This window comes from Agrilus planipennis, unplaced genomic scaffold (genome assembly GCF_000699045.2).
Source record: "Agrilus planipennis isolate EAB-ADULT unplaced genomic scaffold, Apla_2.0 scaffold163, whole genome shotgun sequence".
NCBI lineage: Eukaryota > Metazoa > Arthropoda > Insecta > Coleoptera > Buprestidae > Agrilus > Agrilus planipennis.
In genome coordinates, this window is record NW_020438898.1 from 430,536 (window position 1) to 456,963 (window position 26,428).

The 26,428-nt window shown below is 34.3% G+C and overlaps 1 protein-coding gene across 1 annotated transcript in view; it reads left to right on the top strand.

Annotated features, from left to right (window-relative positions):
- The first annotated feature begins 1,743 nt into the window (after positions 1-1,743).
- Positions 1,744-26,428, top strand: part of LOC108739127 (RNA-binding protein MEX3B) — a 97,575-nt gene continuing 72,890 nt past the window's right edge. The window contains exon 1 of the mRNA XM_018472865.2: positions 1,744-2,348. Coding sequence (XP_018328367.1) covers positions 2,069-2,348 — 280 coding nt within the window. The 5' untranslated portion in view covers positions 1,744-2,068. The remainder of the gene's footprint in view (positions 2,349-26,428) is intronic.

Sequence of the window (26,428 nt, forward strand, 5' to 3'; positions counted from 1 at the left end):
TTATTATATCAAATAATAATACCTAAATAAAAGAAATATTATATCTATCACTTACCAATCTTTTGATGGCTGCTTTTTTAAAGTGGAGTACCATTTCGTCAACCTGTAATAAAATAAACCGTTTGAAATTACGTAGCATGTTTATGTTTTATGACTTTCAAGTTAAACTCAGTGAAATTGAAACATTGTATAGACATTATTTGTCTAAAAAAATCGCGAGGGCTTATTTTTTATAGCCAAAAACACACATATTATTAACCACAGGCTAAAAAAGATTGACTGCTTCTTCATTAACCCTAATATAGCTGGTGTCTAGGTGTTGTACAGCTCCAGAACTGCCCAAAATCGCAGTCAGTATTAGTACACCAAATGAATTCTCTTTGCTCTGTTGGTACTTGATTTCATAAAGACATGAATTTAGACAGGACAGTGAGCTGCACTCAGTTCAGCTAATTATAAGAAACATTTCAGGGCGGAGGTGTAATTAATATACAATAAGCCCGTCGTATGAATGAAATATTTACAGTTTGCATACGTATGAGATCTCCAACTTCAAAATCCAAACAACATAATTAATACTAGACGTATTTTGACTTTGTTTGGGATTTAATTAAGAAGGACTTTTTGAAATTTGGAGGCCCTCCAAGACCAGTTTTCTAAGGCGAGCCGCTCCTCTAATCCCATTTTAGTCCTCTCGTGTTGTAGTAACTATATTATCAAGAAACTCGATGACTATTGCTTTGCTTTTGGGTGTTCCAAAGTAGAATATTACACCACTGCCCCAGCATGGAGGCCACAGAATATACCAGGGCAGACGCACTCGGAATCGAACCCGTGTCCTCCCGAATGCTAAGCGATGGTCTAAACCTCTAAGCTAAGCCACTAAGGCAAGGACAGTTGAGTTATGTGGGATTATGTAAATACTCATTGTCATTTTTAAAAGGCTGAAAGTTATAGCGATTTGGCCCACTCTTTGACCAATGCGTTTAACTAAAAATTCTCATGAAAATCCGTTATTTTTCTAAAGTTATCGTAAGTCCTATTGGTTGTTTAGAAACGACAGGGGAAACTGAACTACTTTGAAGCTACTGAAGATATTTCGGAAAAAAAGGGACTCCATATCGATAAGTCCAGAGTAAGAACCGCAAATTCTCATTAATTTTTCATAAACTTTCAAATGCAATGATTCCTATGCCTCTTTTTTTACGTGCAAGTCGATAGACAGAACCCCACGAACCCAAGGTCTCAATCACCTGGATGTTCCTCGAAAAATCAGAAGGGTATGTGCCGACTGCTGGGCGCTTCTATGAAATGGCTTGATCGATGTGTGTTTACGTTCTTCTTCCCTAACTAATTGAGAGACTGCAAGGTTACCGTTGGCGCAAAACGAATCGCCATTTCCCTTGTGCCTAAAGTCATATCAAAATAAGTTGGTGTAGGTACCTACACGTTACACATACAAATACGAAACGTACAATAGTTTATTCATAACTAATTTTAGTCTGCGACAGTTGCTAATTGCGCTCAGTGCGTTGCCCTAGCGGGAACATGCAAAAACCACGTGTTTTTCCTTTCTTTGTAATGCGCCGTCTGTTACGTTTTTCCCCACCGTCGCCGATTTTCCCGAACCGTCGAGACGTCGAAATCCAATGGGAATGCTCGTTTCAAAATTGGCGGCCCGGCTTTGGGACACGCTTGCGCGACGTCCCATACCCTGCGCACATGGACGACGGATGGCGGCAGAAAATAAACGCTCAGTCGGTTACCAACAAGCAGTTGGTGTGTGTCTCATTGATCACACAACAACAATAATAACCTGCCCTGTAGATGTTTATATTTTTATACTACCAGTGACTTGTTGTAATAAAATAGTTCATTGTTTTTTCAACTTAAGGACTCGACCGCGAGGCCGCGTTGCCTTCTCGTCTGTGGGTTGAGCCGTTATTTTAAAAACTTAAAAAAAAAATCACCAACGACAATCCATAAATACATTAAACACTCTCTCTTTAGTATCTCTCGAACAAGCAAAAAGAAAAGTGTTTTTTTTCCATTGTTCGTACCGGTCAGAATGCCCGTGTCTTGTCTATTTACCGAAATGGATAGAACAAGCGCAGACGAAAGCTTAGAGACTCGCACTTTGCAGCTTGCTTACGAACTTTCGATGTTGCGGATGCCCGAGTCTTCAAACCCGGTTTCGGAACCTGAAAGTCCCTCAGATTTCGCTCCATTACTCAACCCTCTTCATACCATCGGTTTGGAAGAAAATAGATCGAAGAAATCCCAGAACATGACCGAATGTGTGCCGGTACCAAGTTCAGAGCACGTGGCTGAAATCGTTGGCAGACAAGGTAAGTCTCAACCCCTTACTAACCAGGACCACTCCCTTATTAACTAACGTTTTTGCTGGATTGCTGTTCCAGTCTTCGTTTTCATTGATTTATTTTTCACATTGACATCCGTAAACTCTACATTTAACGTAGCCATCGGGTAGTTCCCCTCGGTGCACAAAAACACGTTGCATATTCCTACGCAGTGATTTTTATCGCTTGTGCATCTTTAATAAAACATCACGTGTGGGTACAAGTTTGAAATTACAAACTCTTTAAAAAGAGTATTTAGTTACTAGTACTTGTATGTGTACATACAAACAAACAAGGATAATAAAGGATAATATTTAAACTCTGCAGTAGGTAGGTTCTCTTGGTGTTGATAATACAAATTCGATACGTTTCATCCGCAGGATGTGGGGGAGCATTGTTTACCAAAATAAAAGCATGTACTTCTCTTGGTTTTGATTTCCTTTTTTGTATTTAATTAGCAAAGATTTTCTTCCAATTATTTAATTTTAAATTTTGTGAAGATATAATTTTGTTAATCCTCTTGAGGTAGTGAGGTATCTGCGGATTTTATTCAAGTCGTTTTTTTTTTTGCTTCTCTTCTTGCTCTTTGTGGTCTCTTAAGCGTGATGAAATGTGTTATTTTATCTATTGAAATGAATAGTAATTATCATATGTCAATAAACTTCCAAGAGGTTAATGCTGGTGCAGCGTTAGGTCGATGCTGGATCCTTCTTGAACTTCTAGAAGTTACAGTATGATTCTGGACTTGAGCTATTTATTGTTGATTTTTTACTATTACATTTAGTTGTTATAAAATTATAGAATTTTCGTTATCTTTTCAAGGCCAAGTTACTATCGGTACACTGTTTTTTTTTAAATTATCATGATCATTGGTCTAAAAGTTTCTCATTCAGCATCCTAATTTTAATGTGATTGTAAAGGACTTTTTTAATGGAATTTTTTGGCAGCCATCAGAAAAGTAAACTTTTTAAAAACTTTCGACACGTATGTGCACATTTCCTGCCAAACACAACGTCCCATGAATTATTAAAACAAACGGAAGGTCTTGATCATTAACCGATTGATTTTTATTACTTTGACATCAAAATTTTTTTAGAGCACTAAAAATTCTACTTTTATACAATTTTGATTTTGCACAAATTTAAAAATAAAATTTATTTTTATGCGAGTTTTTTGAACACGATGTTGCTTGATTTGTTCCTTTTTTGTTTGACCGGAATTTTCCAAATTACAACTTCAATACGTACCTAAAATCTACTTATAACGTTGGTGTTACAAGGGTATCTGGTTGTACCTAATAAAATTTTGTGGAAATTGCAAGTGCTTCAATTTCCACCAAGTTTGTTAATGTTTACCTATTTGTTTTTTGTACAATTTCTTCGGACTTTATCTGTCCTGTACACGCATCAGAATAAGGTTTTTATTTTGGTAAAAGTTTTAGTTCCAAATATGTACCTATCTAGAAATATCTTCAGGTACCTGAACTAAATTCATTGTTGTAAAATCGATTTTATGGTTTTGTGTACCGTTATTTTCGAATTTTATTCCAAACAATTCGTATAGTGCCGATGGCCTTTCTATATCCATGGGTAGGTACCATCGCATTTCCTCTGCAGCTGCCTCTTCTTGCAACATCGATGTCTTTTCCTTTAACTTCTTCGAGTACCTGAGCTTACGGCCAGATTCTACCTGGCCCAAGAGATTTTGAGAAGAATAAGCACAAGAATAAGACCAAAAAGATGGTTTCGGTTTGCCAGCGTTATTATTTGCTGCCTCTGCAGATGTTAAAAACCAGACCTTTTACCGAAGACGGCAGATGCAGCTAACAAAAGGGAATATTAAGTTAACTAATAGCTTTGTGGGCATTTTTCGAAGAACGTGGACTCCAAACAGAAAGAACCCTCAACATGTTCCGTTATTACAAATACTGAATTATGAAATCTTACTGCACTTACAATAGGAAATGTGTTTCTGAATTGATCTGAATTGAAGCAGCCTATATATTTATATAAGAAGAAATTTAATTTTCCAAAAAAATATGTTTATTTTAAAAAGGGTACATTTATGATTATTTTTTTAAATAAATTTCAAGAATAATTGAATTACTCCTATTTTGCTTAAAATGATGCAGACGTTGAACAACAAGGGAATATTTATTTTTAGTATTAAAAAAAACAATACTTACCTAAAGTGTATGATGATGCTGATGATTCTTCGAGAGGTAAATTGGTATGAGTCTTGTGAAGTGGTTCATTCGGGGAATCCTAAAAAAGAAACAGCAAATCTTAGTCAGTCACTATCGTTTGAAATCGATACAGTTGCGTTGAACATATAAAGTACTTTGTCTGCATGAACCGCCACTAATAAACTTTTCATTTCCTGACATTTTCCCAGAATTTTCATAATGTTTTTTGTAGCGATATTGATAAAATGCAGGTGGAGTTTCTTTCATACAGATAACAGAATGCAACTTTATTTCGTTTCTTGTTGCTGGCAATTGCTTCTTCTCTTTGCATCCTTTCAGGTGTTTTCCGTAATTTACATAGTGTTTCCGGTTAGAAAACAAATAGTTGTTACCTAAATAAAGATCAACATTTTCCAACGAAACCATTCTAAATGATAATCGAAACCCATTCACATTGAAATACCTACGTCCATCTTTAATATATGCTAACAGTTTTNTATATATACATTTAATATTTAAGGAATCAAAAAATAACTTTTTAAATGTTGCAAGTAGGACTTAACAGTCTACAAAGACATTATTATGTCGAAACAACACTGTAGAGTATTATAAGTCTTACTTGAAACATTTGAAAAGTTCTTTTCTTAATTCCTTAATTATTACAACAATTTTTCATACAAATTAGACCAACAACCAACTTCGCCTAGGCGTTTCTGAAAGAAATGTTGAGTTCAAAAGCAACTAACCATGGAAGGCGATGTTAGAACCATGAAATTTCAATTTTTTTTTTATTAAACTGATGGAATAGTTTGAAAAAATGCCCTTTCTAAATATAAAGTTGCCACAGCTAGTTCAAGTTACCCCTATTTGAAATTAAAGAAGATTTTAATTCTTTTCTGTATAATCATATAGTTAAATCGAAAAGCATTTCGATTAGGCAAACTAAAAATTATTAGACATTTCGATAATTAAAAAAGCGTTTTTGTTTTGTTTTAATACATTTTTTGACAAAATGCATCTACAATTATTAATAATTTGTTAAACCTAACTCTAACTCCACTTTTTTATCTGTTTTTAATGTTTTATTTACATTGTGAATTGTGTGTTATTACCTCAAATAATTACGTTTAAATTGTTTAAATAGTTTGTATAAATAAATAAATAAATTAATGGTTCTGTTATCGTTTTTAGTTAGTAATTAGATAGTACGTAAGTGTGGTACATATCAATTACGGCATTTATATTTTGTTTCACAAAATATCTAGCTCTGTTTGATAACAATATCAGCGAAAAGATTTAGTCACAGATTAATTTCGTTACATAATTAGAGATTATTTTTTAATTAGGTACAAAGTCAATCAACAGATGCTGATTTTTGAAAGTATACCGTACGATACCAAAAAAATGGTGAACTAGTTCTAAATATTCTTCGACTAACATTTCATTCTAACGAAAACAAATTTCGCATACATAAACTAGATCGACAAAGTGATATTTCTAAAATGCTCTATAATTTGTCGCTCCAGTTGATTATTGAAAAATAGACGAAATTTTACGTTCATATCAAGCTGGAACTACACATAGGGATCTTGACATAGAAATGGTGTATAGAATACTGTAAGGACTATAATTTGTCGTTAATTTGTCGCTTACAAATGGTACTTTTATCCATTTTGTCGCTAGTCTATCTCATAACTGTTCAGCGAAAAACGACTGAATATATGGAGTAGATATTTCGAACTAGAAATAACGTAGAAAAATATTGTAAAGCCTATAATTTTGTCGCTAAGTTGTAGCTTAAAGATGGCATATTTATCCATTTTGTCGTTAGTCTTTTTCATAACTATTCAGCGAAAAACGACTATCAACACATGGAGTAGCCATCTCGGAATAGAAATGGCGTAGAAAAATATTTCAAGGGCTATAATTTTGTCGCTGACTTGTCACTTAAAGATGGAACTTTTATCCATTTTGTCCTCTAACTGTTCAATGAAAAACGACTGTCGACACATGGAGTATCTCTAAATAGAAATGGCGTAAAAGAAGTATTACATTGACTATAATTTGTCGCTGAAATTTGGTAAATTTACCCATTTTTTCACAAGTGCAGCTTCGAATTATCCAGTGAAAAACAACTGGAAAGCCGAGATACAGTATGTGCAGTATCAGTTTGATATCATGCTAGCATTTCATTTGTTTTCCACTAATCGGTTGGACCGACAAATTTTTGGATTCGGTAACAAGTTAGCGACAAATTATAACACTTGTAAAGAAGACGCTGGTGGCTACTCCCTGGTACAGAATAANTAAATCAATGTTTCGAATCTGAAGGTTTGTCGCAAATTAATGTTTGTTTTGTCTGTGAAATCTGAAATATAATAGCACTTTTCTTATGCAATGGGCAATATTCGTATTTAGTCATGTCTTTAGTTACGTCCACTTCCACTTCTTGTTAGCACCAGTGTATTAACATGAATTTGTAGGTAAAATATGCGGTTCATATTGACTCATCACCATCAGTGGTCATAGATGGGATCGCCGGCTTCTATGGCAAGTACGTTGCCTTTGAAGCCATAAGTTCCGGGTTCAAGTAAATAATACTTTCCGGCCATTCTCCTTGAATTGGCGATGGCAAATTCACACTAAAACTAGTCAGCATCAAAAGCCCATTTTATTTGTTTTCTTGATGTTTCACGTTGATGGATTAAATTACTTTTTCTCCATCAAATAAATGCTAGATACAGATATCGGCTGCTTTCTCGATTTATTCTTTTTTTTTATTTTGAAACGTTTTTGTGTCTATTACTTACTGTTAATGGTTTCGGTAAATGCAAAATAAGCAACACATTACGTTTTGTCCATTAAATATTGCTAAACTTCGAAATGTGTGTCATACGTATGCATGCAGAGTTACGAATATTATTACAGCTTTTTTTAATCATGGGTCCATTATTTTAAAAATTACGTAATAACGTATGGCGTTAATGCATTTAATCGCAAATTGCAGTAACGAATGATTTAGCTCAATATAATAGATTAAATTTGTTCCATTTAAACGAAAAGGTTACCTCATGTCCGCCACCCTTTTATTTATAAATTGTAATGCATACAAATACGTTCCCAATATAGTTTTATTCCTAACAATATAAAATGGGACTACTGTTTCCCACAAAATTATAAATACAGCATCAAAATTTATCAATTGATTGACTATTTTATGTAACAGAAATCACATGATCTATTGGATGATTAGATAATGTGCCTTCTCATTGAAATGAAAATGTGAATACTGTTAAATTAACTGAAAATATTTATTCCATATCCAATGTCAATCCAAAAAAGGTCAAATTTAATTTAAAACACATTTGGAAAGACCAAATTGATTAGGTACATACTTACATTCTACGATACCTGTAATTATTTCGCTTTAAAATATCTGCGTTTCTTAATTAAGTTTTCGTCGTAACTAAAATTGTATGTCATTCATTAAAATTCGAGCAATCGAATTATGTACTTATTACATTCCTCTGTTTTAATGCGTGGTTTACTGCTTGATGCTATCATTAGTTTTGCATTATAATGTACAATCTGACGTATGTGACTTATGACTGCGTACAGACTACTAATTTTTGTTGAAATCTACATTAATAAAACTAAAACCAAAATCGGTGTTGCTCAGATGGGTGATGATACTATAATCTGGGATTAGCCGACGATTAAATTGTTTGATTAAAAGATGGTCTATTATCAGTATCCATAAATATATCGGAGTTTTTAATTAAAATTATCTTAAAATTTCGAAGTTTAGAGCAAGTTTTGATCAAATTAGGTTAGGTTAGGTATGGGGAATCCCCACGATTAAAATGTAAATACTTTGTACCATCAACAACAACTACACTACTGATATGCCCAGATATGGACGGGCTTAACTAGTTAATTCAATTAATTATTTACCAAAATCACTTAGAATTCTACTGCGTTCTAATTATGTATTTAGCAACACAAATAAAAGACGTAAAGTAACAATACAAAGCAACAAAAGAGTAGATTAGTTGAAGATATCTATCTTCGCAATTAGCAACGTGCATCCTCTATAAAATAAAAAAAGTACGGGAAAAACGGAATGAACTCGGCGATGAGAGTAATGACTCCCTTGTTTTCCGCGCAATATTACGTCCATTACGTAATCGGGCAATAAAAGGCACGAAAATCGCCCATGAACCTAACAAAAAGTTTAATGGTCGCGATATGACACATGCTGAATAAAAATGAAAGGCGAAGAACGATTTTTTTTTATATAACGCGGTGCTATATTACGCTCTTACATTTTTATGGACACCGTCAAGAATATTTTTACTAATTATTATACATAGTTACATTAACCGCATTTTTTTAATTACATTACAGTTGTCGTCTTTAAAAAATGAGTTTTTATGTCTTCTTACTGCACCAAACACTGTAACACATTTTGAACCTCGAACTTTATTTTTGTAAAAGTCAAAGTCAAAATATATTTGTCGTATGGTACAGACATGGTAATTTAGTGAAAATTGGGATGCTTACGTTTAGTAACCCCATTTAGTACGTCTCCGCCATTTCCTAACCCTCCCGAACGTGACACCGTTCCAGGAGATTCGCGCCGAGTTTCATATTACATTTGTATAACTTGATTAGTGTCATGTAAGGGTACGACACCGTCTGGATTTCACATAAATGTACACTTTCAAGGCAACATCGCATTTCACGACCCTCTTAGGACTAGGCGTTACCCCGTTAAAAACAGTTAATAAATTACGCTAATAATAGCACAACTGTTTCGGGTATTTTAATTGGCTAAGCACTAGAGTTTTTATTTTCTTTCTCAAATTAACACAAAATTTTAAGGTAAGTAATGTATATACTATGAATCTAAATGTGATAAATAAGTAACATAAATATGGGTGGCGATTTCTGCCCCACTCAATATATATATTTGAGTACCATGTTGGTGGTTCCTCCAGTTAAAATCTACAGTTCTTTCTGGTATTCGACAAGTAACATGGTTTTCTCTCATTCATGTAAATTAAAATCTATTAGTTTTGGAATACATATATATCATCGTAACTTCCTTAATCATCATTATATGGTCATCAGTCTTAACTCCGATTGGACACGCATCTCTACTATTTCCTATCCTGAGCTAATCTTCGCACTTCTTTAAAACTAGAATAACCCACATCCTTAACTATTTGCGAACAGTAATCTAATCTATATCTACCTCTACTATTATGTCTCTGACTAGACCTACATGCCTGAGAAGGTGTCCTATCTGACCTATTTCTTATTAACTTCCATAGAGTCCTATGTTTTCCTATTTTTTCTAATACCTCTTCATTTTCAACCTTCTCTATCTACGGTATCCTCATCATTCGCCTGTAATACCACATTTCGAACGCTTCTAACACTAACCTTTAACAACCTTTTCCGAATTTCTGATTTAACTTCACTGCTCCTTCCATCCTGAGTTATCTGATTACCGAAAATTAGCCACTTGTTCTAGTTTTTCGTCTCCTATCTTTATATATTTGCTCACTCCCTACTTTTTNACGAACAACAAACGACTTAATAAAATAATCAATTTATTACAACCGGAAGTTTAATCATATTTATTTATACGAATTTATTTTGTATAACTTTTCCAAATGATGATGACACAATTTTATGTGACACATTCATAATAATTTTTTTTGATTTAAAACTGCCTTGAGCTCTCGAAATGTACGTCCTCGTGAGCCTATAGCAAAACCTCACAGATTAACATACATATACGACTTCAAAGATTTTACTGAAAAAATTTATCTGTTTGTAAAATGTATTACAAACATTTACACTGAATGCATAAAATTGCAAATGTATATAATCTTCACATGATACGTTTTATTTGATGATAAGCGAACGACTTTATGTAGAATAGTTTTCTTGACCTTCTCGCTTCAGTGTCCTCGTTGCTCTGTATTCTGTCTAATTAGCTTTAAAGACTTAATTATCAGTATAGAGCTTCCTATTTTATATCGGCTTGATGTTGACAAAATGTAAATACATTTATCATTATGCACCAGTACATAAATATACAATAATTATTTAACACACTAAACGATTTGTTTTTGTGAATATTTGCCACAAACTTTTTAATGCTAATGAATAACACAAATTACTTAGTAAATCAATCATTATTGACATAATTATAGCAAATACTTAGGTAGAAAATGCTTTCCACAGTTAATTGTTGCAAGATTTAATAAAGACCATATTGACTTATTAATCTATCTTAACTAGATATATACGTAGAAGTTCAAAATAATTCATGAAAACCAAATTTTGACCTTGTACTCACGCAGTACACAAAAAACTAATGTTTTGTAAGAATTTCTTGACATAAAATTGCCTTTTTCGAGAAGATAATACCAACCAGATAGGTTACAAGTTATATTGTGCTATTTACAACTAGGTTTTACTAGATACGATAACTTTATAGCGGCTATTTAAGAAAGCGTTTCAATACCCTAATTGATATTCTCCTTAATGTAATTATTCAGCAATAATAATGACGGTAAAAAATGGAGAATTGCTCAATTATAAGTACCTAGTATGGTATTAATTTATAAAAGTCTTCTTAATCGAATTACTTCATTATTAACAAACGTTAGGCATACACTCAGACTATAGCAGCATTTTTAATTTATTTTTATAACGCATTGATCTTCTTTGGAAGTACCAGTCGAATAAATGAAAGTTTTTTGAAATGACATTTAATAATTAATTAAATCTGCCTTGTATAAAATTATTGAGAGTTTGTGTTTGCATCATCGCATCGTCATACAGTCTGTACAAACTTATCGAATAAGCTGCTAACCGTGATACAGACTCATTACTGCGAAACAGCAGTTCAAATGATGCTTCTTGGCGTACTTGAACTTATCTATATTTTGTTTTGTTTTAGGTTTCGATTTCAAATTTAAAATAAGTCACGATGTAATTCAATCTAATATAAGTTAATCGTTAGGTAGTTTTTAAATGATTTTATTAATTATTGGTAATCTATCTTGGCTATAAAGTGAATGTATTTTGATTAAATTTTCTAGTTTATTTATAGTTTCGGTAAAAAAACTTTATTTATGCGTTGCTCAAGTCGCTAAATATATTTTCCATTTTTTCTGTACTTATAGAATTCCGCGAGAATGCTTATCAACGGTGATAACTACGCAATGTTTGCATCACTCAATGAATTTGCGAAATGAATCACTTAAATGAAGATTACGAGCTCAACCTTTACGACATTTGAAATATTTGAACAAATTTTTATTTCACATATCCACAGAATTAAATAAATTGATTCGTTCATATTCCACTTTTGTTTTTTATTTTCCCACAAAACGACCTATAGTTACATAGTTTATAACAAGCAGCCTCTGTTCTATATGTTGGTCGTGTTGTTATTAACAATTGAATAAGTGAATTACTAGAGTTTACAATCCGTTGGGGGAATGTTTCGGAAATAGTCGCTCAATTTGATTTATAACAGCTACTACAATTGCACTGATATAAGCATTTATTACATCTGACAAATAAACGTAATAAAATCGTAATGCGAGTCTCTATAACAGTTTTTCAGATTGGCTAATTAAGAGATTTTGAGATTGTGATGTAGGACAAAAAGCAAAGAGGTTATAAAAGTCAATATGAAATAGGCTGGAACGACTCTAGACATGTAGGCTTACAGACATTTTAGAAGCAGGAATTAAGAGATTTTGAGACTCTAATGCAAATACCACAGAAAAAAAGGCTAGGCATTAGGATGATAGGGTTAGGTGAAGGTAACTGTTGAGTCGATGTAGGTATTTTTCCTTGGAGATATGTTGGTAGAGCTCATCGATTGAACCATTATACAAACGTTGACAAGTTTTGAGATATTTTAATGTTTTTACAGGGAAGGGTTGCCGTATTTTTTGTCTGACGCCCGTATATGCTTTTTGGTTCATATCCCTAGCCGAAAAGTACGAATTTTCTTAATTTCTGGAAAAGAATGGGTCAGATTTTTCTCATTACAGTTCGTCAACTGTTAACAGCTTTGTAGCGCTCGCAAAAGCCAAGATGTTGGTAACGATTACAATCCTTTACCATTACGATCAGATTGTTCTTCACAAATAATTTACAATTCAATTTTGTCATCAATATATATTGTGTACGTCTAGCTGTTTCATTAACATACATATGTATTTCTTCCTCCGTTTCTTTCTTTATTAATGATAAATTCCTGTACGGTTCTCGTCTACAGATTGACAGTAACGCTGACGGTAATTTTATAAAATAAATAACAACGATTCCGGTGCGGTTTCTCTTTCAAACGAAAATGTCGTTGAAACGACGGTTGGTAGTTCAAGGCCGCAATGACGGCGGAGTTCCATCATCGTCATCGTCATCGCCACGGCCATTCGCTTTTGCTTTTGCCCAGGCACAACCCAACTGCAGCCAATCGCTAAACGGAAACACCAAGTTCAATCAATTTACAAACTCGACCGACAAGAACTTTCGTTTGAGCGATACCCAGGAAATATTTAATTTATTGTGTCCTTTCACCGTGTAGGATCAGTCGGAGGATTTTCTTGGTGTCAGCGGCTGCAATTGGCCTGTGATCTACCATCACCGCGGTTTTTTACGCGGAGGTAGAGGAAGATGGAAGATACAAAGTTACACGTACACATTCGTACAGTTTGTAAGTACATGTACACGGTTACGTAGACTATTTAGCTTGTGAACTAAGCGTAACAGTTTCCTTGACCTTCTGTGGAACCACAATCGTGACAATGGTCCGACGGTTGTCTTTGTATGGGCTCAAAAGCGTCAATAATTCGAGTCTAAATACGCCAATTGCATTTCCCTATTGGTTACTTTAAAGGCCTATCAAAATCTATAGTTTTTAAGCTATCTGGATGCTGTAAAGAACAAAAAACTTTGGGTGCTAGCTACTAATGCTGGTGGATGGGCATTCATTCCGGACTACGACGGAAGGTTGGGAGGAACCTTCGCAACAATCTCGAGAAAGATTAGGTATCTGTCGAATATCACTGATCCAGCAGTGATCCAAGGAAGTCACAGGAAAACTTGGAGCAAAGCAGATGGACGCGAAATCGGACCAGTGTCCTCCCGAATGCTAAGCAATGGTCTAAACATCTACCAAACACAGTGAACCTTGTGGTCACTATTATTTCACCAAATTTTTGATAATTAGCATTCCATTCAGTGGATAAGCAGAACGTACGAAATTAACAGCTAAACTTCACATAATATTCGAGGTCTTGGATAGATCGTAAACCAACTGGATTGTATACGTAACTGTCATTTGTCATTCTTGGTATAATCTCATTCTTGATTAACCCAGGGTATCAACCACAAAAGAAGAATTCATTGACGGAACCATAATACAATTTGGAACCATAGGTACTATAATTTGCAAAAAATATTTGACTTGTTAATGGAAACACGTTTGGTTTTTTATACAAAAGATATATATATTTATTAACAGTATATTTCATTTTAAAAATTCTTGTAACTACGCATGACCCTGGTTTCTGACATTGGCATTCAAAACCACAGCCAGTTAAAGGTATATTCATTCCGCTTGGTTATTTCGAGAGGCTTTTTTTTATAATTTCCTGAGGACGATGGCATCGAATGCCAAGGTCCCATTTACAATTAGTTACCAAAACAGATGAAGGTCTCATGTTTTTCATTACTAAATATGATTTCATTTGATTTTCCTTTCGCGAGCTGAACAAACCGCGTCTAGTGCATCTACCTTTTGCCTTTATTACGCGCGAAATAATTAAAATTAGTCGCGAAATAATGAGCATTGCTATAAAATACTTATGACTACTTTTTGTCTTCACAAAATATGCAAATATGTTTAACTTATTATGTTTTTATTAATACGTAATGCGAACGTGTATTTTATTATAGCAATTTAGTTTGTTTTAATTTTAATTCTAAATAATATCCATTTATTTCATTTTTATTGATTTACTATTAACTAATTATTATTTTGACATCTTTTTCTACGAACTAAAAGTCAACGAACTGTACGCACCCACTTTTAGACCCCTCTATTTTTTAACATCAAATTTCGAAGGCTTCCTAACCTTTTCTTTTCCCCCATGGCCACCGTTCACATTTCAGCCGATCTCCAAACACACACACACCCTTAACAATCATTTTGATTTTCTGAGTAATCAATGCTTAGACAACTGCATATGTGTTTGAATCTTATGAATAATGCTTACCGATTATAGAGCATGTAATTGACATGTTTGTGGTTTGTTTTGTTTCTCTTTTTATGGTTGACCTTACTCCATATAAAGTCATCTTCTGANTATTTGTACGTAAACGACTTATGCCTTTTAAGATTGTATCAAATATTGTTCTTACATTTTTTTTTTAATGGACAAACATGAGAATGAAATAACGGATAGGATTAATAACTTCAGAATGTAACAAAACAACCCATTGTTTCGAGATGTGCAAACGCCGAAAAGAATATTGAAATGGAAAAGGTATAAAATGCGACGTAAAAAGTAGATATGTGCATGGGGGGAAAATGGGAGAATTTTCCTCTCCAATAGGCTCTAGGACTTACAGATTACTGCAGTACCTACCGTGAAAAATGTTGTGTGAGATTTGCCCTTGATTACCACAAATTGCAGTTGAATTAAATAAACCGGCATTTTTTATAGTAATAATAAAGCATAGATTATTTATATAATTCTGAAAAGCAAGTAGGTAACTGTAAATTATGTTCCATGAAAATTAAAAACTCATCAGAAAATTTCATGTGTCGACATTTTTTAACGCTTTTGTTTAGACTTACAGAATTACTTTTAATAAGAATTTGAAACAAACACGTACAGTGATTATTTATTTATAGGTACTAGATGCATATGTAAAAATGTAGGTACACCGCTGTTATATACAAATGTGTACATAATAATGCAATAATATTTGTACCTATGTAGAGGTTGGTTTGCTACCGTAGCAGTTGTCCACATTTTTGCAAGTATCACACGCCAGAGATAAGAAGAAATATGCCTTAAGTATTAGCAAATTATCAGCACTCGCCCAATATTTTTTTCTCAAGTGAACGAGAAATTTATTTATACATAGAAGTTAGTGTATGCTGCACGTATGAATGGAAGTTAAACCAATATAATTCATAGAACTAGACACGGTTGTTAAAACAATCGAAAACCTACATAAACTCCCTCAGAAGTATGCTATACCTAAGTAGTTTCATGTATCGAACATATGAGGCAATCAGAAACAGCAATAGCAAACTTTTTTTTGCAATAAATTCTATTGTTACAGAGGAATGTGAAATCTAACAACTGATTTGTCGGAATTGTATATAACAATCGAAGTTAAATCGAACGAAATTGATTCAAGAATTTTGATTCTTTTTCAAAAGACATTTCAGTTTTCTAGGTGTTTTCATTTTATTGTTACTATTTTTGACACAATTGAATTATATTAGGATTTACACAAGATTAGTAATGATTAGATGCAAGAAAAGACAATTATTGGTATCTAACTATCACTGTCAATTAACACATCTTATTTATTTTGTAAATAATTGGTTTTAATCATTCTGACAAATCCGTTAATTAGATGATAGAAATGTGTCATGTTAGTTTAAGATGTTGGCAAAATTGAGTTTCAATTTTTTTGAACATGTAGAATAATCTGACAAAGTTGAAGTCTATTAAACAAAAAACTAAATAAAAATTACTCAACAAATGTTAGATTCACAAAAATTAGAACTTTTTGGGTATTTTTCAAATAAAAAATTGACTTGCAGGAAATTGAAAAAAAGGATAAAAAGCTCGTTTATAAATGGGAATCCTTGCAAACGTTATTAAAAAGCGGTTAAAACTTTCCAAATCACCGTAAAAACTCAATCAAAACCATAACTCCATTGAGTGATGTTCGCGAAATCCTTAACCTGAATGTAATCCCTTTGATGTACAAAATTCTATACTTGTAAACTCTTCGTTGCCAATGTTATTTCCATATAAATTTGTCGATTGTTAAAAAAAAAAAAAAGAAGTGAATTTTATTCGCGTTTAATAAATCATCCACTTGCAGAATTCGATCTTTCTAAACAAAAAACAAATGCACTGCATATACACGTATACATATATACACCTTTAGGTATGCAAAATGCGAGAGTTGAAGGTTGAAAAACCGCATTATTTTGCATGGGTTCATTTTTAACTGCAGACGATCGTATTTCAGCGGTTACGGTCATATTGAAGGAATATGTCTACTCGACTGTGTAAACTTTTTATTTAATAACCTTTTGTTGCGACGTCGTCATGGACAATATCGCCATCGTCGTTTTCGACGTATCCTTTTGCGATAATATGCACATTAACCGTACCCTGACTTTACAATCATTTCGAAAAGTTGGTTCCAGAAATCATCCCCTACGTAATCATAATCATAGATTACATGCGGAATTTCGTGAATGTTTGCAAATGAGAAAAAATGGTAAGATGACATTACAACTGCAGGATTTCAATGAAGGTCCTGCAATTGATACGTCTCTCTCTCTCTCTGGATAATTCAGAGAATTCTAGGAATAATTTGACGTGAACCAGGAAAAATAATAATTTGACATTTCAATTGGAATATGGTTATTAACATTATCTCGTTGAAATGTTTCTCTCTGGATAAGTTAGAGGGATTTTAGATTTGAACCTAAATGAGAAAGAAAAATAACAATCTGACATTTCAACTGGATCATTTTTACTAACATCTCTCTCTCGATAATATAGAGGAGTTGTGAATGTCTGTAAGTGAGAAAAAATAATCAACTATAGGATGTTTTATGCTAGGATTTTCTGATGGTCTAGATGTGTCTTTATTTGTTATTGTTATTATGCACAAACTCATTAAAAAAATTTGAACTCACTTGTAAAAATCCACGATTCGTTTCTTCTATGATAGACTTCATTTAGAATCCTATCATTTCGCAGACTGTAGCCGTTAGGATTTTGGGTTTGTACTGCGCCATGTTTTGTCCTAGATCCTAGATCACATAGGGCATCATGTGGGCGATCTGAAACAAGAAAAAAAAACGAAATTTTTTTATTTTGAAAATTTCTAGGGGTTGTTTTTGTAAATCACATCTGATGCGGGGCCTAGTTAGTGCTGGTACGCTTTGTTGGTAAAGGTATCGAATTATAATGAAAACACGGCCCGCTCAGGGTCGCTATAAAACGAAACTGTCTATTAAGTTCACCGTAATGAGGTTGTTATGACCTCTTAGGCGGCGAAACTCGACCAATGTTACCTTTGCAAAAGGTAACTGCTTCTACACACACATACATANTCTTCCATGAATTTTTAACGACAGTTGACAATTTCCCATAGACACTGACGAATTTTCCTTTATATCCATGAATTTTTAGCGATAATTAGCAATTTCCCACAGACGCTCACGAATTTTCCTATACATCCATGAATTATTAACGACAGTTGACAATTTCCCATAGACACTGACGAATTTTCCTCTATATCCATGAATTTTTAGCGATAATTAGCAATTTCCCATAGACGGTTACGAATTTTCCTCTAGATTAATGAATTTTTAACGACAGTTGACAATTTTCCATAGACACTGACGAATATTCCTCTATATCCATGAATTTTTAGCGATAGTTACCAATTTCCCATAGACGGTTACGAATTTTCCTCTACATCAATGAATTTTTAACAATAGTTGGCAATTTCCCAAAGGTGTCCATGAACTATCCACTATGTTCATGGATTTTTAACCATTGACCGGAATATTCAAATTATTTCAATTTCTAGAGTCACAATTTTTAACGATATCTAGTGATTTATTAGGATCCTTCAGGATTTCCAATCATATCTGAACTACTGAATTTCATTTTTATGTTTTTCTATCAACTCTTGTTAGTTACACTTCCGTTTTCGACGACTTTATTTTTATTAATTTTTCTTAGATAATAAAAACAATCATTGTTTTTGATTTCATTGGTGATGAAAAAAAATATGATGCAGCTTTTCGACATTCGCTTTTTAAATCATCACACCGTATAACGTATTCGGACGAAAGAATGGGCGAATGGCTAACTGAACTGGCGGTAAATCAAAAGAAGAAAATGAACCAAGGAAAGTACCTATTCAATTGTTTCGGCGTAAATTGTAAACGAATTGTTGTGGTTTAACGCGGGTCGCAGTCCACCGTACGTAGGACAACTGAAGTAATAAACTCCAACTCTTTATTTATGCGTCTCTCGGAACTGGAATTGAATGACTGACTAGTGACTACCACACGTTCTTTCTAAATGCATCATCCAAAAACGTGGATACTCCTTAACAGAAAATATTTCATTGATTTTATACGTATTTACTCACTTTGTTTTATTGAGGAACTAGCGAACCGACCAATGGGCCTATAAAAAACGCTTGGTTAGATTGAAGGTATGCCGCAACATCCGCACTGATTGTGAGTGCCAACACGGCGGCTGCGGCGGGGACGCGTTGTTCCCACAAGCAAAGACAGCCAAGGTGCCTGGTTTTTACATGTGAGTTAATAAATGGGACTCAGGAAACAAACTGTCAGGTAGAAGAGTCCTTTTTCTGACCTGTTTTTCTATATCGACCAAAGAAAGTGCGCTGTTTCACATAATTACCACGACAGTGCCTACAAGAAGGGCATTTTCAAACAAAGGCCCTGTGATACTTTTAAAATCTCATTTTACGTTCTTTCAACTTTTTTCTCTACCGTCCGAATGATTAGCAAAATTGGTGTCGATATTTAAGCGGCCTGTGGTAGTGGATAAAGGATTTCGTCAATTGAACAAATTACATCGAATTTTGGAACAGATAGATAGGCATTAAAGACTGCTATTCCTAATACACAAAGGATACGTTTAAAATGGATCATTTAGAGCAATTATAAGTTCACTGTTAAGTACATTAGCTGGTACTCAATATTTACTGTCGATTTTTTGAATTGAATTCAGTAGTCCTGATTCAGTTGAGTAATAATTTTTTACGAACGGCTAGTAAAGATTATTTGCCTGCAAAAGATAGATATGTTTTACTTCTCTTTACTTTACATTTCCTCTATCATTTCCCCTTGTCCTTTGCCCATCCTTTCGTTGAGTATTCCGTAGGATTACGGGTTGGTTTCGAAGGGGGCGAAGCCCCTCTTGTTTTATTGAGTTGGTGGCGCGCCAGAGAAATCAATAACGTGCTCAGAAACAAGGTGCACGACGTGTACTACAACATCACGCACATTTCTCTTGATCCCTTATCGATATCTATGTACGTGTATTTAATATATAAAAATATGTAACATTTACATATGTATTACGTCGTACAACGTAGCAAAAATGCAAAGCGTTTTAAATTGCAGTTGAATGGCTTTTTTTTTCACTAACTCAGTCAGGAAAATTCCGTTAGTATTTTCTACATGAAAATTGTTTCATTATCGTTAAACTTTTGTGGTAAATATATTAACACAGACTCGCCCTAATTACCACTAAAACATTTCACTGCGGACACGTCTGTCACACAATTCTAAAGATCTTATCAAATTCAGATAGCAGTTTCGCTATAATAATACTCATATTAGAAGTGGATTAAACGTGTGTGTTTGAATGGAAATTGTTTTTCTGCAGGACTACCAAAGTTTATAATCTTGATACGTACTTTAGGGTAAGATTCGGTTTGATTTTTTAGTCCGCATCTCTTTCAAAATCCATTACCTATTTTCAATCAGTAGCCTTATGTCTGTTTTTAATCGATCTGTATATGAATCCGTTATGTTTCCGTACGATCATCGAACTCGAAGCACAAAACGCTCTTGATGCAATACTAAATGAACTTTATCAGCAATTGTTTTTAAGTATATCTAGTTCTGTATGGATCAGGGTAGTAGGTCGTTGATAATCGAACAAATGAAGGTGACGACGAAGAAAAACACTGTTCATTATACATATCTATACATTCACAATTTGTGGACCGGAAGATAGAAATACACAAGCGAGGAAACTATTTTTAGCCTGGCGTCATCTCGGCTGTCTCTCTGTGAAACAAACGACTGAATTTACTATAACACTGTTTTCTTTTTCCGCCAATAAAAAGAAACGAACTCGATAACCAGTAAAGTTTCCTTGAAGCTCAGACAAACGCTGAATCTTCGATTTCAAAACTGGGACCAACGAAATCCATTATCTACAGTCGTGTACATTGAAAATGGTTCGCGTAACTTCAACACCACATTTAAAGACACAGAGTAATACGTAACGAGAATTTTGAAGAACAATTGCAACTAATGTAATAAGGGATAATTAGATACAAGGGAAATATAACATGCCAGTATGTTAAACAGTCCCTTCTAAAAGAAAAACGTTGTCAAGGAACTTAAAAAAAATTATTTCAATATCTTTTACCTGAATGGATAGCTAGGGACTAGGAATTCATAGAAATGGTTTTACACCAAGAAAACTTGTACTTACTGCAAGGTTTTTTAATTTACAAAACTAAATTTTCTGAATTTTTCATTTTGCTTGGTATCTCGATCTCTTCTGATAGAAGAAAAGGCTTTTACGTTCTCGCCCTGTACGTTATAACCAATTTCTGTTGTATATCGATCTTATACAGAGCAATTCGCTTATAAAGAACAAAACTCTATCGTTGTAGACGAACGCAGTTATATGATGTCTGGGCCACATCTTTATTTTCGTGTGTATGTAATTGGATGTGCTATTATTACGACTGTTGAAATGTCTGTGCACTGGACAAGCAGTGGATACCAACAACTAAATACCATTTCGTTTAATAGCCTGCAACTAGATCGCATACAAGCATGCATGCTAACACTGAAATAATGCACAAAAGTATATACGTATCTGAATACGCTGGCAACCGTCAGCAAGCGACATTTCGAAGCTCGGGGCAAACTTCCTGACTTCGAACATACACTACCATTTTACATGCACACAAATAGATAGATACATACATAACTAACTAGGCTAGACCTCCAACAACTGCATCGATTTTGCAATGGACAAATCTGGAATGACGAAACCAAATTAATTGTTCCACTTCAGAACATGCATGATGGCGGTGGCTAGATTGTCTCTTGATAGGTTATCGTATTGATAAATTAAAATTAGAATGTCAATAATTGCTACTACTATAATTAAACCAATGCCATCCGGGAATCTGAAGTAGGCATGTTTGGCTCATGACTCGAACACTTTCTCTTGCTTGATTCCTGATTTAACTCCATCTCAGGAGGAGAATTCCAACGCTACGGGTATCAATGCTGGAAAATATTTTTCTTTGGACATTTTCAACTATTTTTCAACAAACTCAATTGCATCCATAAACTTTAGACTACTATTTATTTTCATCCTTTTTCTTGTCATTTCGGTTTCTTGTATATTTCGATCCTTTAGGAGCGATTAGGATTGTAATCGTTCAATAATTGTTCTCCTTACATATGTACCTATTACATTTTAAGATAAACCTGTAGTATGATCCAAAATTGTTCTGGTTTAGCTGTTCTCTCCAGTTTCGACATCTGTTTTTCTTTAGGCAGAAAAAGTGAAACTTGTTGGTTTTTGTTCCGCTAGCGATTGTTTTTAGTCATGTTTCCGGAACAGTGTAATAATCGAACCGATGCATTTTTTGAAACATTTGTTCGACAATTAGTGCATGTTAAGTATTAATGATTGATTCTTGAAGTAATTAAAATTACAATTTCCGTAGTATCGGAAGCTGGCCGGGTGCCTTAAATGGCTTGCCAAATCACAAAATCGAAAACTAGAAAATGAAACTTCCTTGATGAACGCACTATCGTATGTTGATGGTTTCTATTGTGTCCAAACATTCGGAGTCAGTCAGTCAGTAATTCATTCATTTAGTACGTCACTCATTTCGCCTTTGAAAATGAGACAATAAGAAAAGTAAGAAACCTTTTAAGTTACATAACGCGTACTTGGGCATGTAATAAGAATAATAAAGCCTTCGCATGTATCCAGTGACACATGACCATGGCAAGTGTAATGACTAGCATGTCCGGTGGCCGACGTCTCTTACACCTCCTTCCTCCTCCGCGTCCTCGTCTTGTGCTTCTTCTTTTGACGGACACTACCACTCTGGGTTCATACCATGGCGTTGCCATACAACACTATTACACACAGGAAAGGAGGGAATTCAAAGCGTGAAGGCCAAGAACAGTGTACCTATGCTAAATACCGTAGCAGAAGTGAACAAACTTTTCCATTAGAAATACCGATCACAGAAGAACTATCTACCTAATGTAGATGATGTGGTTCCAGAATTTGGAGAAAAGTATCGAATTTTTGTCTCAAACATGGAATAATAACTTCAGAAAGGGAAGTAATTGAGTATTTTTCTTGTTGTTGGTTTTTTTGATTCGAAGAAGTGAGTCAAAATACATGGAAGAAACCAATCGATTCCCAAACTCGCTCAACCCTCGTTACAGTGCCAGCATCTAAATAGGTGTAGCTAGTTTTATTGCTAGAGACAGAAATACTTGTCCAGAAAGGAAAAAATTGCGATAAATTCAAAAGTCATTGACTCACAATGATGATTCTCTACATCTGCGATTTGCTAACATCTGTACTTCTATAAATGTAATTAGAATTTAAATGTAAACCAAATGTGACCAAAGTGGTTGATTATTCCGAAGAACTGGACCCTGAAAGAGTTCTTGGTAATATACCTTTGTATGTACAAAGCCATAGAGATATGCATATATATTATTTACGATAAATTGTATTGTTTATTCGCCTCTGAATGAAGTTGTTCATTCAATTAAAGAGAAAACTCTTTCGACAGAAGGCAAAAACCATAAAGGAGTCGATGCGCGCTGCGAGAATTACCCTTTCGGTTCATCGATGTGTACATCCGTTGTCATTGAAATCGGTGTGCTCCGAATTATTAAGAGGCTGTGACGATAATTTCATCATCATCGCCATCGTCACAGGCCGTCTTTTGTTTTGTTACTGTTGTTGTTGAAAATTTAATTACTGCATTCGAGTTGGACGCAACGAATGGATTAATCAACTTATTAATCGACTTAAAATGTATTTATTTCATTACGTGCACAATTGGGAACTGATACATGGACGTATGAAACGGGAACGAAACGGTGAAAGATCATTTTGATTTCGTTTATTTTCTTCCCAGTATACGGTTCGGTTTTAAAAGCCGGAAGCTGTATGTAAACTGCGCAGCCTCTAAGATCGTTAAGCTTTTATTTTTTGTTCTTCGTTTTTAGTAATAAAGCACGCCGTTTCGTTTCTACAATTGGTCACAATGGCGTCTCCTTCACTAAACAAAATCTAACATTTAATGACAAATAAAACTTTTAGGATCATTCTGTGAAATGCACGGAACATTCCTAAAAGAATCTTTTTCAACATATTCAGTGAATTTTCCATGTTATTTTTCTATAAAGAAGGACAAAAGTAATACTGCTTGTACCTATCGGATATTACGACGAAATACTTATCGATTTTGAATTCAGGACGAAGAGAGTAACAATGCAGGACATCGGATAAAAACTCCGAACAGACATAAAATTCATAAAAGATAATGCAACTAGGTGCAACTGTAAACATTTAATTGCTTATTCGTTCACACGGTAAAATTCAGGACATTATTCGTCCTGCAGAGTGTTTCAGCATTCAGCAGAATACAGGATAACAGACCTCAAATGCAGGAAGACGACGCGACATGGGGTTTTTGATAACATATCTATTGAAATATTGCTTTTGTTCCGGCTTTTCGCACTCATTTACCTGTAAACGTATTCTAAAATTGTGTTTGGATATGTAGAGAAGTGCCGAAAACACGTATTCCTATTTTGTATGTCATCCACATTAGTTATTTCAATTTAATCCCTAGAATGTTCTACTTTCTCAAGGGCAAAAAGCATTTAGTCACGGTGTATTAGTTTTGCATGATGGTCGTTTGCAATCTCATCTTCCCTTAGAAAATGTTTGGGAAAAGGCACAGTAAACCGTAACAGTTTTATACCTGGATCAGGGTGTAGGTAAGCACTGGGGTTATTTCTGATTCTTTTCAAATGGTTCCGAGCCACAAAGAACTCGATCTGCCGGCAAAAAGGAACCGAAAATAACAAGAACGATGGTACCCCTACGATCATTATCGAAATCGGATATTAAAGCCAGGCTTTAGGGATAATAATATTAGGAATCAAACGGAGCACTTTTTATTAGAGTAGATACACAAGCAAACTAAACCGAAAACGCAATATCGGATCGAATTTTTTGTTCGTTTTGCACATTTAAATATTTCTACCTACAGTTCGAACGATCAAAATTGGCAAAGTTTTAATACATTATCTGTGAAAATGGACGTATGATCAGGGTCGGCTTTATAACCTGGCTAGCAACATTCTCAAATTCTGCTTGTCAATATCTCTTTCTGTTACACATTAATTTTGTTTATTAAGGTCGCCCTAAATAAAGTCACTTCTATGCTCGCGAACGGTTCATTTAGAAATTCGAAAAAGGTTGTTGGAGCACGGCGTTGTACGGGTGCAAAACATAGACAGTGGGCGCTGCGGAAAAGAAAAGGTTAGAAGCGTTCGAAATGTGGTGTTATAGGCGGATGATGAGGATATCGTGGGTAGAAAAGGTTAGAAATGAAGAGGGTATTGGAAAGAATAGGAGAACAATGGAAGTCAATAAAAAATAGGCGAGATAGGTTGGTAGGACACCTTCTCAGGCATGAAGGTCTAGTCAGAAACATTAGAGGCAGAAACAGGAGTTAGGAGGGGTAGAGGTAGACCTAGATTAGATTACTATTCGCAAATAGTTAAGGATGTGGGCTGTTCTAGTTTTAGGGAATTTCGAAGTTTAGCTCAGGATAGGAAAGAGTGGAGGTACGTGTCCAACCAGGTCCATGAAGGTCCGCTACAATTCCTACCTGACATCTCTTCTGTGTTTACGATATTCCCTATAATTTTGTACGTCCCAACTATATTTACCGTGAAAAGTGGTTCCCAAAAGAAGGACTACACTTTTGCCCCTTCGTTGAATGAGAAGATCGATTTTTAGGTTCAAATATCTACTCCGGTCATCACTTTTTATTTAAGTGTATTATGGGTTATAAATCCAGTAACCCCGTTTTACTGTCGTAATGTCTCATATTATCCCCGATATTTCCGACCTCGTTTCTGGATTGAACAATAAAAAAGCTACAGTATAAAAAGTCTGTCGCAAAACCTAACATAGGCCTAAAAATAGATGTCTGTTATCACCTAATCTTCCTAGTTCGAATTACAATTTTGTGAACCAAAAAATTTGGTTGATGTTTCATATAAAACTTTCCAGATCCATCACCAATAGATCTACATATATTTGTAGTTGCCACTTTTACAAAAACAAAATGAATGGGACAGTTGATACTCCTTTTTCTTAGAAAATAGGCAGACACAGCAATGTTACATGCTCATTGAGGAGTAATTTTTGTTGCAACTTTGAATAAGCATTAAAAATTAATATGATAACGACAATGTTTAATTCAAAAGACTTACCGACAAAGACTGAAGCATGCTCAATAGTGGTAACGAATTGAAAATACGTAGATCTGAAAAAACAAAGTATTTTTTTAGATCTTATCGTTTTAATACTTTTTTCTTTACAGTCTTTTAAAAATATACTTTATACTTCTTATTACTTCGCAAAATCTCAGTTTTCATCACTTATAACAAAGAGAACATACCCTAATCAATTGGGGTTATTAAGTTATATAT